Here is a 15,018-nt window from a genome sequence, read left to right as displayed (position 1 = left end):
CTGCACTGACGCATTTTTGAATTATTTCTGGTTTTAGAACGCAATTCTACCATGGCTCACTGGTAACATATGGTTGATATTTCTAACAGTTGGCCTTATAGCTGATTTCTATACAGAAAAGAAGTCTTAAGCAACCAAAATGCAATTATTGCCTTCTGGATTTTATTGTGAAAGGCCAGGGCTCTGATGTGGCCTCGTTTGGCTCAGAGGACTCTGACATGGAGCTCAGTGTACAGAATGAGGTAGCCTCATTCTCTGACCTCCAAATCTTTTATTCAGCCGTATTGTTTGTTAAGGCTAATATCATGAATGGAAAAAGAAAAGATGAAGATGTTTATATTTGGACACTAGTAGAAAGTGAGAAATACAACTTATCCTTCAAGCCAAAAATCAACCAGTTAATGTTTAATTGTACTAGTCTCATTGGTCATCTGACCTCTGTCTTTTTGTCTGTGTTTGTACATTATTATTTATGCCATATAATCTCGTTTTTTCCTCTCCCTGTCATCCATCCACCTGTCTATCCTTACAGACACACAGACACACTCCCTTGCACACACTGTGCTCATTAAGTAGAGAGCCTCAGTCATTTTTTTTTTCCTTTTGTGCTTTGCCTTGACCAGTGATAAGGGAATGGGGGGTGGGGGCGGGGTCGTCAACCATGGCACTCCACAGAAGGCCGGTTGCAATCAGCAACGTCCAGATAATCCAAATGTCCAAATAGGGTGATTTTGAGTTTTATGTTGTTTTTTTCAAGGTAGGAGTCCTTACAAAGGATGGAGACATCTTAAGGCGCCTGCATTCACATCCTTTCTAGTGTGTTTCAACCACCTCAGTCCCTTTCCCCCTTTATCCACACTGAAATAATTTAGTCTCTTAATTGACTCTGTCATGTTTGTGACGCAAGATGTTAAATAGTCTTTCAGAAACGACGTTTTAGGCACATTCAGGTTGGGGTTTACATAGCAAACATAATTTTCAAATTTACGAAAGACCCCATTTGTACTTTACCACGTTCCCTTGGGATCAGGCCCACGGTGTCTTTGCCTGCTTGTCATGGATATTTATAAATACTCTTAAGAGGGTCCAGATGGCTGTCACTTTACTGTTGTGTCTCTCAGTATAACGTTCAATTTGGCATTGTTGTGTAACAATAACTTATAATCTCAGGGACAGAGATGGATTTAACGTGTGACAGAAAACTGTTTTTGTTTAAACATAAAGAATTAAAACAAATTATCGACTTGGTAGGAACACCAAAGGAACCTTTTGTGGAATTCTAACGCACATTCAGACATCTGTATCGGCTTACTTCAACAGCATCCATGTGGCCTCTTGTCCACTGCCATACTGGCTGTTAATTAAATTAGGGTCAGAACTATAAACACTTCAGCCTTACTCCACATGGGCTCAGTTTGATGATGGATATCACCCACTGTTCACATTAGCACAGGGAGAGAGAGAGATAGAGAGATAGAGAGGGAGAGAGAGGGAGAGGGAGCAAGGGAAACGGAGTAAAAGAAGAGAAGCTGGTGATCACTACACAGTCAGAGCGCAGGACTGCTGAGCCTGCACACATGCAAATACACACGCACAGGCACACAAAGTGTACACACCTCAGACACACACACACACACACACACACACACACACACACACACACACACACACTGCACACAACAGAGGAAAGACACTCACACATGCACTTAGTGCAAAATGTACTTTTCCAGTAGGGTGTGGTAAGAATTTAAAAGCTCTAAGCTCTCTTGCTTCCTGCAGCACCCAGTGAGCTTCTATTTTAGCTCAGGACTGGACATTTTCAGAGTAATTAATAGCAAATGGACAGGTCTAACTCTATTAGTGAAATGGCATCAGAGGTCGAATGCCATTTACTTTGGCTGTAATTTACAATCATTAGTGCCGAGCAATTTGGTTCTCCTTTGGCTTAAGCTTAATGAATACTGAGAAGATGTTTTATGGATGAAGAGGTGTGTTTTGATTAGTTGCATTACACCATTATGGTTTTGCTTTCATGCAACTTTTGATTAAATGTCATTTGTGTTCGTATACAGCTCCAAAAAGCAATGAGAAAGTGGTGGATAAGGCTAAGATGGCCGTGAAGAACTCAGGACTTCAGCGGTCATGCTCCGATGCAGGGAAGGACAGGGGGGAGAACCGCAAGCCGCCGTCTGGCCTGGTGCGTCCCTCTGCAGGGAGCTCCTTTGGCTACAAGAAGCCCACCCCGACGACAGGCACTGCCACAGTGATGACCGCAGGCGGCACCGCCATCTCTGGTGGATCCGCTACCGTTGGAAAGATACCCAAATCTTCGGGCATCCCTGTCAAACCCGCTGTGGGCGGGGGACGAAAGACCAGCCTCGACGTGTCAAACTCGGAGCAAGGTTTCCTGGCCCCTAATGCGCGCAGTAACATCCAGTACCGCAGCCTGCCACGACCTGCCAAGTCCAGCGCCCTGTCACTTGTGGGGGCTCGTCCGGGAGCACGACCAGTAAGCACCACCATAGATGTAGGCATACCCAGCGTGAAGACCTCCTCCATACCTCCCCCATCCAGACTCAAAGAGCCAGGCAGTGGGAAGAGCATGAGCCGGGCCAGCCTCGGAGGAAACGGTCCAGTCAACCAGACGGACCGGGAGAAGGAGAAGGCCAGAGCCAAAGCTGTGGTGTCGGACTCAGAGTGTGGCGATGGGTCAGTGAAGTCCACCAGCTCCACAGGTTCTTCCCAGTCTGCTGTGGACGTTCCCAGCTCCAAACTGCAGGGTCTCAGACAGCCATCAATTGGGGGGAAATTCTCAGACCACTGCTCACCTACACCGCATAGGTAGGATGCTGTGTGTCTTTCATGTTATATTTTAGGTAGCCATCATTGACACATGTTCAAATCTAACATTAATCTCACTTTTTAACATCCCCAGACTATCCAGCAGTAAATCGATTAGCAAACCCGTCCAGTCAGACAATGTCAGCACCAGCAGCGCAGACTCTGGTGTCGGGAGCATTCAGGACAAGCTTCCACCCCGGGTGCCTCCGTACTCAAAGCTGCAGGACCTGGCAGGACTGACCACCACAGCGCCGTGCCTGACCCCGAGCCCTGCCCCGCTTCTCAACGTGAACACGTCCGACTGCTTCTCCAGCACATCCATGAGTCGCAGCACCTCGGGCTCCCCTCTGCTCTACCCCAGGCTCTCTGGCCTGCACCGCAGCATGGAGTCACTGCCCCTGCAGATGAGCGTCTCGCCGGCCGGGGACAGCGGCTCGGACACGGGCTCCAGGCATGAGGACAGAGCCTCGCTCGGCGGCTGGAGCAGTGGCAGCAGGACATCTCTGTCATTGATTGACAGGTACGTCTCGCTTAGGTCATTTTAATTCCATCCCTGTTCCCTAACGCAGGACCTGTAGCTGCAAGACATATGTGTTGTGCGTCTCACTGCTGTAGCTACTATTCAGCAGTTCATCTTCATTTGTGGTTGAAAAACAGTAGGTTTCACTGAAGCTGTAGGATGAACTTGGGTATTTTGAAAAGTGGGAAAAGGGAAAGTGGACCTTTGGTAGAGTGACTGGACAAGACCACCAAACGATCATCTAATTTAGTTCATATGGTGTCATCATCAGTTGCAGACAGTGAAAGTCTGGCCATCTGAATCACCATGCTGTCAGCCTATTTCCCTCTAGCCCCTCTCAGACTGTTCTTTAGCACTCAGAGGCACACTGAATAATAAATCCCCCCCTCTCTCTGTCCTCTCCCCTCTTTCTCTTTCCTCTCTTTCCCTCCCTCCCTCTCCTCTCTCTCTCTCTCTCTCTCTCTCTCTCTCTCTCCTCTCTTCTCTCTCTACGGCCGCATGACTTCAGCCCATGGGCATTTCGTACCCCAGTGATTCATTCCACAATAAAGCGTCTGCTCCATGTGCTCCCTGACAGGGGCACGGGCCTGAATTTCCTGTCTGGACGCAGGCCTCCCGCTGCCCCTGCTGCTGTTTATGCGCTCGTATGCCCCTCACCCAGCTATCCTTAAATCTTCACCCCCTTAGAGGGACTGGTAGTCAGCCACTGCTCTTTATGAGTTTATGGGCTTTATGAGGTTTTGTTCCCCTCCGGGATATGTGTATGTAAGAGTGGATATAGCGCCATCTAATGGTGAGTCCAGACATAATGCAGACCTCTGAAATTCATCTGCACATAGGAGAAAATACTGCATGTGATGCATTGCTTTATTGTGCTACTAAAAAAGAATCAGGTACAAATCAAAGCAGAGGGACTAGACACAAGTGATATTGGAATGAGTTTACTGAATATTGGTCAGTGATTGACTAATGTATTGACTAACATAGCCAACATAGCCTATCTTTTAGATCTGTATTGATTTGTAAAGTACCAATTGAGAGTAATATTGCATGCTGTAAAGATGCACCTCTGCTTATGCTTGTTCATATGGACCAGATAGGGAGTTGACATTGTGTGCGCTGGAATGAACACACATCCTTGTGCAGTATGTGCAAAAACAAGACAGCTGCAAGGTCACTGCAAGCGCACTCTCCTCCGAGAGAATGGCCGACTCTCACATATATCAAGCCCTATCCCGGCCCAGATTGGGGCCAGGTCTGCTCTACAGTCAGCAGTTTTCCAGGTCCCCATTGTCCTCACACCCCTGTTCAGTACATTTCCCCTTCCAGCCACCAGGCACCCTGTAGAGGAACAAAGGCAGTCCACATGCCAACAAAGGAGGGGCTATTATCACTAAATGCTTATTATCTGTATCTCCCCAGACTGAACTCTTAATAGAATGTAAATTTGCTCAGCCTGTTGTAATTAAAATGTCTGTTTCCTTCCACGGAGTGACATTTGATTGGCTCATTTCTTGGCATATGCAGTCTTCAGAGCTCTGAAATGATAATTTAGTTTCTTTTGTCTTTCCTTTTTTCTTACTCCTATAGCACACAAAGGGATAGAAACACTCTCCCAAAGAAAGGATTAAGGTATTTATATTAAACCTATTCAATCTATTCACAGATCAATTCAGTGCTATTTTTGTCTAATGCAGATAATACCATATATGTAAATGTATGCATTCATGCACTTATCAAATCTTTTGTAAATGAAATTGACAGTATGCTTCTTGAATGACTACATATTTGTGTAATACTGCCCCCTATCTCCCAATTGCAGTCAGTACAGCAGCGCCCAGTCTGAGGATGAAAGCAAAGAGAGGCGTCACTCTCACACCATCATGAGTCTCGCAGAGTCGGCCAGTCCCCCTCAGCTGCCCTCTCCCATCTCTCTGCCCATGTCCTGTGGCAAGAGCCCACTCACCAACGTGGGTAAGTGCCGTGCTATGCCACTCCTCCTCGATCCCCTGGCTCCACGCCCGTTGCCAGTGTTGATGGCAGATGATTTTTCAGCGGTGTCAATTTATCAACACATGTTTCAGCAGACATCGAGTAGACAACTTTGAGTAGAGTTCAGTCAACACTGGCTGGACACATGTCGTTGTCAAGGCATCGTTGTGTCACTGGACCTTTTAGATGGACACTTTTTAAAATTTAATTTGAAGCCGATTGCTGACCGTAGTCCAGTTGTAATTGATGAGAAATGTCTGAGCCTCTATCAGACTTCCAGGTCTACATCCTTACTGTCTTGCTCCCTTACTGCCTCTTTGGCCCCACTGATAGCCTGCAATCACGTTTCTATTGCCCCACAGTGGCCCCCAGTCCAGGGAGTGGTACCCCCAGGATGACCCGGTCCAACAGCATCCCCACCCACGATGCCGGATTTGAGCTGTACACTGCCTCCCCGCTGGGCAGCACCCTGTCCCTGGTGGAGAGACCCAAGAGCATGATCCGCTCGGGCTCCTTCAGGGACCGAGATCCCGGGGATGATGGTGAGGACACTGTTGCTTGATAGAGGAAACACATAGAGTTGTGTACAGTCTAACTGTAAACAAATAGGGAATCTTTATGGTTGTGGTTGATTTTCATCATCGATCATAATCAATCATTGCTGTGTTCATCAATGCAATCATCCATTGATAGTATGATGTTATTATGATATTAGTCCAATTAATTTTAATTTCATTAATCAGTGAAAATTATTATATATGAAGAAGGTGTCAACCAGGCAACCATCTGTAATGTGCAAACAAGAACAACCTGGCTTGCTTATCAAGTTCTCATAGTTTTTCCTAAATAATGTGTAAACAGTCTGGTCTAGTCATGGGTGTGTTGTTTGCTGTAACTTGCATATATGGTGAAATCCACAACTTTTTCCCTCCCTCTTTTTCCCTCCATGTCATTCGGCCTTCTGGTCACATGCTGTCTCCAGTTCATGGCTCCATGCTCTCTTTGGCATCCAGTGTGTCTTCCAGCTATTCCTCGGTAAGTCAAGCCTGCTGACTGTAACAGAAGTTGTCCTGGGGTAGATATCTGTCACACACGAAGCCTCTCAGACCCTCTCGAGTGTGCAGCATGTGATCCGATTTGCAGCGCTTGTCCAGAGACCTGCAGCGCTGGCCAATTTTTGCCATTCTTTGCACGCAGTCGAGACGGCATAGTTCAGAGTGAGAAGCTGAAGGGTTTATAGGTCGACCCTGATGGGGGGGAGGGGGCAGTGTAGATGGGGCCTCTGATTCCCAGTGGAGGTTTGTTTGTATTGATACAAATCAATGTGCTGTCATGCATTTTCACTGTTCCTGACTAAGTGATCTAGAGATAGGCCACCACATGGATGAACAAAAGGCTTTGACAAAACCCTTATGACTTTTTAAAAGTACTCTGTGTTTGTAACCACACACAACCACACACACACACACACACACACAAACTTCCTTTTTTGCTTCACCCTATTTATTTGCTGTGTTGTCACCACCCAAGTGTTTGTTTATGCTGTGACTGGTGACAGCACAGTGCTTCTACTGCTTACAATGACCCAGTGTTGCTTTATTAGCATTCCTCTCTGCACCTCACTGCTTCAAGTGGTCTTAGACTGCAGTTCTGATAGCGCAGTAGCTTTTAGTGGCTTATTCTCTTTCTCCCCTTTGTCCTGCTCTCCCAGGCTGAGGAGAGGATACAGGGCGAGGTAAGTTTCTCTCTTTCTTTCACTCTCTCTCTTTTTCTTTTTCTGTAACCTTCACCTTTGTCTTTGCATCTTCCATCCGTTTCCATCGTCCTCCAAGTACTTGCTTAGTACTTGATCCTTCCTGCCTTGCATTTTCCACTCTGCATAAACCATTCTCCATAGTTCACTCTCCGTTGTCCATATTAAGTGTCTGTGTCTTTGTGAAGGATTCACTCATTCATACAGCTGCAATATATCCACCTCTAATATTACTTTATACCCCTAATGCATATGAATAGTACTTCAGAAACAGTCTTTGTTCCAAAAAAAGAAATTACACAAATATTTCACAGATCTAGGGAGGGGAAGACATTTTCCACATACGTTTGCCAGTAGCTAAATATACTGTACGTAAAGTAATACAGTATGCCATGATATTTTAGTCACTTGGCATACGTCAGTGAATAAATATGTCTACTTGAGGTGTTATATTCACTTCTTTGTCAGGTGAGAACACAAACCTGTTTGGACCAACACTAATGACTATCATAGCGTGTTTGTGTTATTTATGGGATAGTGTACTAAAACACCTCTGAGGTTCAGTGAGTTTGCACAGTGACTTGTTTTTTGTGTGTGTATTTTGTGTGTGTGTGTTCCTCATTGGTGTTGTGTGTGCCTGTTTGTGTATGTGTGTATATATGTTTAGATCCCATCTGTTCAATGCATCCTCTTTATTTTGTGTTATTCATGAATCAAGCCTGCGTACACACACATCTGCTTGTATCATTTGTCATGATCATGCGCTTGTTTGTAATGTAATGATTGTGTCCCTCTCCCTACAGCAAATCCGTAAACTGCGGAGGGAGCTGGAATCCTCCCAGGATAAGGTTGCCTGTCTAACCAGCCAGCTGTCTGCAAACGTACGTACCTTAAAGCCTCTTTTGTCTGCCTTTAATTATCTTGTTTTCTTTATGATCGTTTGTATGTTTACCTCGTTATGACCCTCATCCGGTAATCATGAATTGGAACAGAATGTGTGGATGAAAGCTGAGCTGTTTCTGCATATACAGTACAACATGGGCATGTGGAAGATGAGTAGGCTATTGTGCACGAAAGAAGAAAACGACACACAAGTGCAATTGAAAGTACAGTTGGGTTGGCTCTCAGTCATGTGTGTTTGGTCACTCGGATGAGATGAAGTTTCCTTGTTGCCTCCAGCTGTGTCTGTCTGGGGGGCTAACAAACAGCAGTAGCCTCTGCAGATGTAGGCTACTTATCCTGAACAGAGCTGAGTAACGTTACGGTGACCGTGCCAAAGGGAAGCCATGTCACATGATACCAACATGCGGTCATATGCTAGTTTGAACAACTGCTGCCGTGGCCCGCGACCTTTCCCGATTTAATCAAGTCACCACGTTGTCAACAGATTTCTCATGTAGCTCCAGAGAAATAAATCGATTTATAAGATGAAGGACGATCGCAAATCATGCTTTTTGATGTGTTTATTGCAAGGACACTTGGTTAATCCAAAAAACATGAATCATCAATGCCACTTTTGCTAATTGTAAATCATGTTTTTCTTCACACAGAGTTTAGTACCCAACTTGAAATTAGCCTTCCAAACTTACATTTTTTTAAAAAGGTGTCACTGTTCATCAGGGCAGTCAGTTTTACTATTTACTATATGATGGATGCAAGCCTTTTTCTGAAAATAGCTTGCCTACAGACAGTGAACCAGGTGAAGCTATTCAGACATTTTTGATTGTGGAAAACTTGTTTACTTACGTTTTGAACGTAATTGTTTATCGTCCAGATCATTGGAAGTACACTGACACCTACCAGTCTCTCTCCTGTTCAGAAATCTGGGGATAAAAAGTAGAGAAGTGTTATTAATAACCGACATTCCCCTGCATTCATCTGTAATCTGTCCTTGAAGGGAAAAGGCTGGGTTGAACAAAGGCAGCTTTTTTTGCATCATAATCTATTCTCACTCTGCACTGTCTTTGCATAGCATTAATCAGACAAGGGAGCTACACACCACTATTCTCTGATTCTTGTTCCTATAATGCGTGCCCTAATTTTAGCTGCATATTCAGCTTTTATGAAGAGGTGTATTGCGGCAGGAAGACATAAAAAGGTGGAGGAGCTGGCAAAGTCATTCCTTAGATATGTCTAAGGGTGTAGTTATTAGTCTTATATATTACTGAGTTCCCAATTCAGAGAGGAAATTAAAATTATTACTTTGCAGTTGTTTAATGAGCCGTGTTGAATTAAATATTGAATTATTTTATTTGCAGGCGAATCTGGTTGCAGCATTTGAACAGAGTTTGACCCTCATGACGACCAGGCTGCAGTCGCTGTCCATGACTGCTGAACAGAAGGTAGGTTAGAACCCCTCATGACCTCCGGGGACCTCAGTCCAGCACAGATAACCATCTGAGCACTAAGGAGCAGGTCAACACCACCAATGGTGGGGGATGAACGATCCAGGGCATGCTGAGAGGACTGAAATCTGATGATGATGAAAAAACAGACAGTGCAGACATCACAAGTTTACCCCTAGTGCTATCGCTTACCAGGCTGCTGATGTAATGGCAAGGGAACCTGAAAGTATGTCCCAACTTGCCACTCCTGATCTAGTTGTTGTTGTTGAACCCCCCCCCCGCTAAGATCTCTACTCAGGGATTCATGCTGTTAAAAGGGACTTTCCCCTTACTATTATTGCCATCATTGCCATTCTTGTTCTCAGGGGATTTGGTCTCAGCATGTGTAAATTACCCTGAGACTATGTTAACTGCTAATAGTTTAAATTATGTAAATGCACATTATGTAAAGAAATAGACCACAATAGGATTGGATCCAAGCACCTGTAATCATCTGAACAGATGTACTGCAGAGGTTCCATTGTTCAGGAGATATGGAGTGGTTCCCTTAAATATCTAAAAGTCAAAAACTCAGAACAAAATGCCTGAGGTGCATCCTGATAAATAATCTATATTTCTACTCCTCTTTGTGTACCCACGTGCCTGCAGAATAAAAAGCACTGTGACCTCATATGTTCACTGAAGTGGAACACCAAATTAGGGTCAAATGATGGTTTGAGGGGAGGGGGGCTGTAGGCTCCCCCTTTTTACAGTGATGCCCATAAAGCCTATCTGTGCCCCCATATTCTCCCTCAGGGCAAACAGTCACATTTCCAACATTCCGGATGCCCTGCACTCCCATTGCTTTAGTGTGGATTCCTTAAGTGTAGAGAGGCCCCCTCCCTGCTTTTGTTCTTAGCTATTTAATGGAAGGCTGCACTGGATTGCTCAGAGGATGCTCTTTGTCTGGGCTCCTTTTCAATGATCCATGAAAAAGAGGAGACTCTGTTACAGTACTGACATTATTAACCTCCCAGAACACAAGTGGCAGTGGAGGACCTCTGTTAACGGCAGCCATTGTGGTCACTGTAACAGTGACTGTCGTATGCAGGCTATGAAAGCATTGTGAGTCAGTGGAGGAGAATGAGCAGGATGGGTGGCCTTACAGTCATTCTTTTCTCCTCTTCAGGACTCGGAGTTGCAAGACCTGCGTGACACCATCGAGTCCCTAAAGACCAAGAACCAGGAGGCCCAAGAAGTTATACATGGAGCCCTTAATAGCCACGAGAACGGTCCAAATGGTGAGTACCGGTACCTTAGGTCTTAAACCTGACTGGGTAATGGTGAAAAGTGCAGGCTTTATGAGAATGAATGGAGATTGCGGTTGCGAGATGATGACGTTGACGAGCGTCTGTCGCCTGCCCCACAGAGTTGCGGATGAGGAGGCAGAACTCTTCAGAGAGCATCTCCAGTCTCAACAGCATCACCAGCCACTCCAGCATAGGCAGCCTCAAAGAGCAGGAGGCCAAGAAGAAGAAGAAGAAGAGCTGGGTAAGAGCACATGCACAAAAACACTTTTTTATTTACAAAACACAGAGAAGTGAAATATGCTGGACTGGTGCTAAAAGCAGACATCCACGCTATGGACTGCAGTCAGATACTGCACATACTAGCTTATCAGAGGTACTGGTATGCATGAAGGCTTATACCAGTTGCTTGAAAGATTATACTGTTATGTTACTCCTGTAAGACTAGTTTTACTTGATCCATTATGCTTACCTACTCATGACAAAGCAATATGATTGTGTTTGCTTTATAAATAATATTCAAAAAGATGTACCCTCTTCCTGGAGTGTGTGCCCAGTCTGATCCTAGTATTCCCTTATCTGTCTTTTTTTTCTGTAAATGGTAAAGGTGGTTGAGGTGAGTGTCTTTCTGACCAGCCTGTTCCAGATTATGTCATATGCAACGGATTGTTATCGCCAGCATCATGAATGTCTAACACTCATTTCATACAACTTGCTGATTCCTAACTTCAATAGTGCCATGTATTTGTAAGGCTCACTGGCCATCCACTTGGTTATAAATGGAATCTGTCGTTTTGTCATGTCTTGCTTTTTACTAATTTTACCGAGATGTCTGAAACAAGCTAACATTTAAATCATTGGTCACACTAACAAAAGCAAGGATGTCTAATTCCATGCCTGTTCTCCTACTGTATGACCATAAACGCTGCAGCAAACGCTGCTGAATGTACTGCAATTACTCTAGAATGATATCTGCTTCGGAAATGATCAGGGAGATCAGCTTTTACAATGTACCGCCATATCATTTAAACTGCAAAAGTAAATGAGTCTTGATAGCAAAATAATAGCCATGTGTATCCCTCAATGTCTGCAGCTGAGGAGCTCTTTCAACAAGGCTTTCAGCATCAAGAAAGGCTCCAAGACTGGCTCTTTCTACTCAGACATTGAGGAGATCGCCACTCCTGATTCCTCTGCCCCCAACTCCCCCAAACTTGTCCACGAGGGCGGGGAGAACCCGGACCAGCTTCCTGAGCAGACTGTGTCAGCCACTTCATCCATGTAAGTGCTTATCTTGTTCTCAGCAACTCTATTTTTAAACTATCTATCGCCCCACCTTATCTTTTGATGCGCCTATAGCTTGTCTGGTACTCAACCGTGCCGGAAATGCAAAGGGCACTTAAGGTGCCTAAGTGCTGTATATTAAGTTTCTTTGGATTGAAGGTGCCTGCCAAGTGTAATAGAACCGCTGTGCAGCTATAAAGTTCCCTTGTTGTAACTTGGCATGCTGACTGGGATGCTATTTACAGAATCTTCGAAACGAGCGAGGAGAACGAAAATGATGAGAAAGTTGTGTCCGACCTTCGCTCTGAGCTCTGGGAGAAGGAGATGAAGCTGACGGATATTCGCCTGGAGGCCCTGAGTTCAGCACACCAGCTCGAGCAACTGCGAGAGGCCATGAATAGCATGCAGGTTTGGAGAACCATTGCATACTCTATGCATCTTTGTATCATAAGTGTATGCAAAGGGTTTATATCATGCTTTTATAGTCATATGCATTGAAAATGAATTGAGTCATAATTACACACATAAAGCAATATTATGATTATGATGTCTTTTGAGTATACATATTTGTTGAGCAGAATAGCCTGACCCAGAGTTGAGAGATTCCTCTGTTCTCGCATTATTGCTCCCCAGAGACAGACAAAAGTGTGAGACCTATTGCAGTCCTCTTGACATGATCACACTTTTTTCTCCCCCAGTCGACTGTGGAAAATCTGAAAGCAGAGAACAGTCAGCTGAAGACCGGAACCCCGACCACTGGACCGTCCATGTCCACGTCCCAGCCCTCGGGTCTGTCATCGTTACTGGGCTCGTCACCTCAGAGGTCCATGAACATGTCCCTCACCAAGTCCTTCAGTCTCAGCCTTAACGAGTGCAGCGACCCTGGTAAGGACCGAGGGCACATCATCACAGTCAATAAAGTAAAGGTCAGCGGGGTTGTTTTTGTGACACTAATTGTGACTCTTTATTTATTTGTCTGCAGAAATCACACCCATAAACATGCTGAGCCTGTCTGCTCAGAGAGATAACGTTTCTGTGCGTGTGGTGGTCCGCATAGACCACACACCCTCAAAAGAGGTAGGCCAAACAGAAAACATCTTTCATGGACATTTGAAGTCAGTAAAAAAATCATAAGGAAATAGGTCATCTCTAACATTCATATTTCATTCTTAGGTTTGACTGATGCTAAAGAATTACCGGTAGAAATCTTTGTGTAATTTCAAACCATCCTCACTGTGCCTTCATCCTTGTTTACAGACAAAGCAGCAGGACTTTTACATTGGCTCTGCGAGAATTAATGCTAAAACTGACTGGCTGAAGCTTGATAAATTCATCATGCTGGCTTTTACGGTGAGTCGACTATTGTCATAATGTAACATTTGACATTGAGTAGCATTTGTATTTCTTATTAATAATAATTAAAAATAAAAACAACTGTACTGTCACGTAATACATTGTTGTCTTCTTTTTCACAATCTCCAGGACTACATCAGCAAGGTGGACCCTGCCTCCAGCATGGGCCTGTCCCCCGACTCCATCCACAGCTATGACATCTACCACACCCAGAGGGTGCTAGGGACCGAGCCTCCGGAAAGCACACCGGCTCACTGCTTGGGCAAAGGGCCCGGCCGCATCACCGTGTCCCTGAAGGGTAAGTAGCGGGACAGTCTGTCTCACACCTCTCTAGGTCTGGCTTTAGTTATCAGATTTATACCCCTGCTCAACTGGAAGGCCATTATACTATTAGTGCTAATCTGAATCAGATCCAGAGGGTGAAATAACCGGTGAATTGCATACCTCCTTTATTTGATTACTTAAGGATTAAGTCTATCTTAGTTTAAGTCTAGGTCGATCTACTCCGACAACCTTCTTTTTCCAGTTTTGATTCTAGGGCATGTTCACATTTATACTGATATATTGATGCATTTAGAGACTGAAAAAATGTGCGATGCTAGGTCTCACCACCACTATAGCAATGGTATATAAATACCATCATGACCAATTTAGTAGGATTATATGGTGTACTTCTATACAAAACATTAAATGCTATCTAAAAAATCCTAAATCCTAACTATCTGTGTGTCAATGTCTCTCTTTCTGTCTGTCTGTCTGTCTGTGTGTGTCCATCTGCAGGCCTGAAGGAGAAGTGTGTGGACAGCCTTGTGTTTGAGACGCTCATCCCCAAGCCCATGCTGCAGCACTACATCAGTCTTCTGCTCAAGCACCGGCGCCTGGTCTTCTCTGGGCCCAGCGGCACGGGCAAATCCTACCTCACCTCACGCCTGGCCGACTACCTGCTGGAGCGCAGCGGGCAGGAGCCGGCCGCTGGCGCCGCCGTCACCTTCAACATGCACCACCGCTCCTGCAAGGTGAGGGCACCCTGCAGGGCATATGGTGCCGAAAAATTAAGGGAAAAAATTAAAGTGGAAGTCTGTGGAAAGACAAATGAGACTAAAAAAAATTAGCACATGCTACTTAGCTCAACTGATGGAATTAGCAACAACAACAAAACAAAATCATCTATCCTTTTCCATGCTTTGCTTATCTGGGTTGTTTTTTCCTCTTCTATAGGATCTTCAATTATATCTGTCCAACCTGGCCAATCAGATTGACCGAGAGATCAGTACTGGCGATATCCCACTGGTGATTATTCTGGATGATATTAGTGATGCGACTGCCATAAGTGAGCTCGTCAACAGTGCCCTTACATGCAAATATCATAAATGGTAAGAGCTGCACAGACCGTGTTTTACATTGAAATGATCAAATCATCATACAGTTAATATGATTTATGTATTTGAATTCAGGTTTAACCTTTGTTTTTGTTATATCACAGCCCATATATCATTGGAACAACAAATCAGTGTGTGAAAATGGCATCTAATCATGGCCTACATCTTAGCTTTAGGTAAGCTTACACAACTATGCCACAATAAGTGCTGAGTACTGTTACTAAGAAAACATTATTTTACAATATGTAATGGATATTTGATTGAATCA

The 15,018-nt window shown here is 44.6% G+C and overlaps 1 protein-coding gene across 7 annotated transcripts in view; it reads left to right on the top strand.

Moving 5' to 3' along the window:
• Positions 1-15,018, top strand: part of nav1a (neuron navigator 1a) — a 106,198-nt gene that overhangs the window by 85,760 nt on the left and 5,420 nt on the right. For 4 of the 7 annotated variants that reach the window (XM_048242004.1, XM_048242003.1, XM_048242005.1 and 1 more), the window contains 21 exons: positions 2,073-2,841; positions 2,936-3,361; positions 4,952-4,993; positions 5,184-5,335; positions 5,716-5,895; positions 6,336-6,388; positions 7,065-7,088; positions 7,910-7,987; positions 9,365-9,448; positions 10,620-10,731; positions 10,860-10,981; positions 11,345-11,353; positions 11,831-12,015; positions 12,264-12,426; positions 12,717-12,903; positions 13,001-13,095; positions 13,276-13,368; positions 13,501-13,669; positions 14,152-14,387; positions 14,590-14,744; positions 14,855-14,926. In XM_048242004.1, the coding sequence (XP_048097961.1) occupies positions 2,073-2,841; positions 2,936-3,361; positions 4,952-4,993; positions 5,184-5,335; positions 5,716-5,895; positions 6,336-6,388; positions 7,065-7,088; positions 7,910-7,987; positions 9,365-9,448; positions 10,620-10,731; positions 10,860-10,981; positions 11,345-11,353; positions 11,831-12,015; positions 12,264-12,426; positions 12,717-12,903; positions 13,001-13,095; positions 13,276-13,368; positions 13,501-13,669; positions 14,152-14,387; positions 14,590-14,744; positions 14,855-14,926 (3,406 nt within the window). The remainder of the gene's footprint in view (positions 1-2,072; positions 2,842-2,935; positions 3,362-4,951; positions 4,994-5,183; positions 5,336-5,715; positions 5,896-6,335; positions 6,389-7,064; positions 7,089-7,909; positions 7,988-9,364; positions 9,449-10,619; positions 10,732-10,859; positions 10,982-11,344; positions 11,354-11,830; positions 12,016-12,263; positions 12,427-12,716; positions 12,904-13,000; positions 13,096-13,275; positions 13,369-13,500; positions 13,670-14,151; positions 14,388-14,589; positions 14,745-14,854; positions 14,927-15,018) is intronic. The other 3 variants (XM_048242006.1, XM_048242010.1, XM_048242008.1) reach the window with 2 other exon arrangements.

This window comes from Alosa alosa, chromosome 4, assembly GCF_017589495.1.
Source record: "Alosa alosa isolate M-15738 ecotype Scorff River chromosome 4, AALO_Geno_1.1, whole genome shotgun sequence".
In the NCBI taxonomy this organism is placed as follows: domain Eukaryota; kingdom Metazoa; phylum Chordata; class Actinopteri; order Clupeiformes; family Clupeidae; genus Alosa; species Alosa alosa.
Note: the sequence above shows the minus strand (reverse complement) of the source record. Positions and strands in the feature narration are given on the sequence as shown.